We start from the raw sequence: 1,977 nt of genomic DNA, 5'->3' as shown, positions 1-1,977 counted from the left end.
CCGGGCCCTATGTGGACCTGGTCAAGGCTGGAGGCAGCACTGGGCTGTTGATGGACTTGACCGCCAACGAGAAGGCCATGCATGCCCATGCCGACATCTTCAATGACTTTGAGGATCTCTTTGAAGATGACAATGTCCAGTGAGCTGTCCAGCAGTGCTGGGGCCCCACAGCGGTGTGGGGAACACAGAGGACAACTGCAGGTGGCCAAGGACAAGGGACGACATGCTTGACCAGGAGAGAGAAGAGTGGTCTGTGCTCGCTGTCTACTGGGCAGGAGAGAGAAGAGTGGTCTGTGCTCGCTGTCTACTGGGCAGGGCCTGCTCCTCTCCCGCTGTGAGCAGCCCTCTCCGCATGTCAATGAAAAAACAAAACAAACAAACAAACAGAAACACAAGTAAACATCTTTCTGGTATTCTTTTGCTTTGAGCCAAGATCCATCTGACATCAGCAATGCTATTCCTTGTTCCATGCCCTCTTCTGAATCCGGTCTGAATTTCTGGCAGTTCCCTGTCAATGTACTGCTACAACCATTGTCGGGTGATCTCGAGCAAAATTTTACTGTGTGTGACACCAATGATACTATTCTATAGCTTGAGCATTCTGTTAGGTCACCTTTCTTTGGAGTGAACACAAAATATGGATCTCTTCCAGACAGTTGGCCCAGTAGCTGCCTTCCAAATGTCCTGGCCTAGATGAGTGAGTGCTTCCTGCGTTTCTTCAGCTTTCTAGACACTTCAATTCCTAGACCCCTTGTTTTTGGATAATGCATTCAGTGCAGTTTAAACGTCTTCCTCAAGCATCATCGGTTCTAGCTCACATGCAACTTCCTGAAAGGGTGGAATGTCGGCCAGTTCTTTTTGGTACAGCGACTGTGTATTCTTTCGATTTTCTCTTGGCACTTCCTGCATGGTTCAATATTTTGCCTGTAGAATCTTCCAAAATTTCAACCAGAGGCTTGAATGTTTTCTTGAGTTCTTTCCGTTTCAGATATACCGAGTGTGTTCTGCCCTTGTGCTCTCCTAATTTTGGGTCCTTGCACATTTTGTTACAATATTTGTCTTCTTGAGCTGCTCTTTGACATTTTCTATTCAGCTCCTTGACTTCATCATTTCTTCCATTTCCTTAGCTACTCTATGCTTGAGAGTCTCCTCTGATATCCACTCTGATCTTTCCTGTCTTCCCTGTCTTTTTAAGGACCTTTTGCTTTCTTCATGAATGGTGGTCTTGATGTCCTCCCACAGCTCATCAGGTCTTCTGTCATCGGTGTTCAATGCGTTATGTCTGTTCCAGAGATGTTGAAATTCATGTGGGAATGATTCAAGGTCATATTTTCACTCTTGTGGATTAGTTTTAATTTTCTTCGACTTCAATCTGAACTCACACATGAGCAATTGATGACCTGTTCCACAATCAGCCCTTGATCTGGTTTGAGCTGCTGCTATTGAGCTTCTCCATTGGGTCTTCCCACAGATGTGGTCAATTTGATTTCTGTGTATTCCACCTGGGAAGTCCATGTGTATAGTCACCATTGGTGTTGTTGAAAAAAGGTATTTGCTATGAATGAGTCATTGGTTTTACAAAATTCTATCATGTGATCCCTAGCTTCATATTATCACCAACTACATATTTTTCAACTACTGCTCCTTCCTCTGTTTCCAACTTTTGTGTTCTAATCACCATTAACTATCAATGTATCTTGATTGCATGTTTGATCAACTTCAGACTGTAGTCACTGGTAGGATTCTTCCATTTCTTCATCCCTAGCTTTTGTGGTTGGTGTATAAAGTTGAACAATAGTCGTATTGATTGGATTTCCTTGAAGGTAGCTAGATATAATCTGGTCACAGATAGCATTGTACTTCATGATGGATTTTAGCAAGATCCTTTCTGACAATGAATGCCAACTCATTCCTCTTGATTGTGTTATTCCGGCATAGTAAATCATATGATTTCCTGATTCAAAGGCCAATACTAGT

General features: G+C 43.3%; 1 protein-coding gene across 1 annotated transcript in view; it reads left to right on the top strand.

Moving 5' to 3' along the window:
* Positions 1 to 143, top strand: part of MKRN2OS (MKRN2 opposite strand) — a 1,496-nt gene extending 1,353 nt beyond the window's left edge. Inside the window, exon 2 of the mRNA XM_013004563.1 lies at positions 2 to 143. Coding sequence (XP_012860017.1) covers positions 2 to 143 — 142 coding nt within the window. The remainder of the gene's footprint in view (position 1) is intronic.
* Positions 144 to 1,977: the final 1,834 nt, after the last annotated feature.

The sequence above is a fragment of the Echinops telfairi genome, unplaced genomic scaffold, assembly GCF_000313985.2.
Source record: "Echinops telfairi isolate 266 unplaced genomic scaffold, ASM31398v2 ScPeMD7_31;HRSCAF=116, whole genome shotgun sequence".
NCBI classification, from domain to species: Eukaryota; Metazoa; Chordata; class Mammalia; order Afrosoricida; family Tenrecidae; genus Echinops; species Echinops telfairi.
Note: the sequence above shows the minus strand (reverse complement) of the source record. Positions and strands in the feature narration are given on the sequence as shown.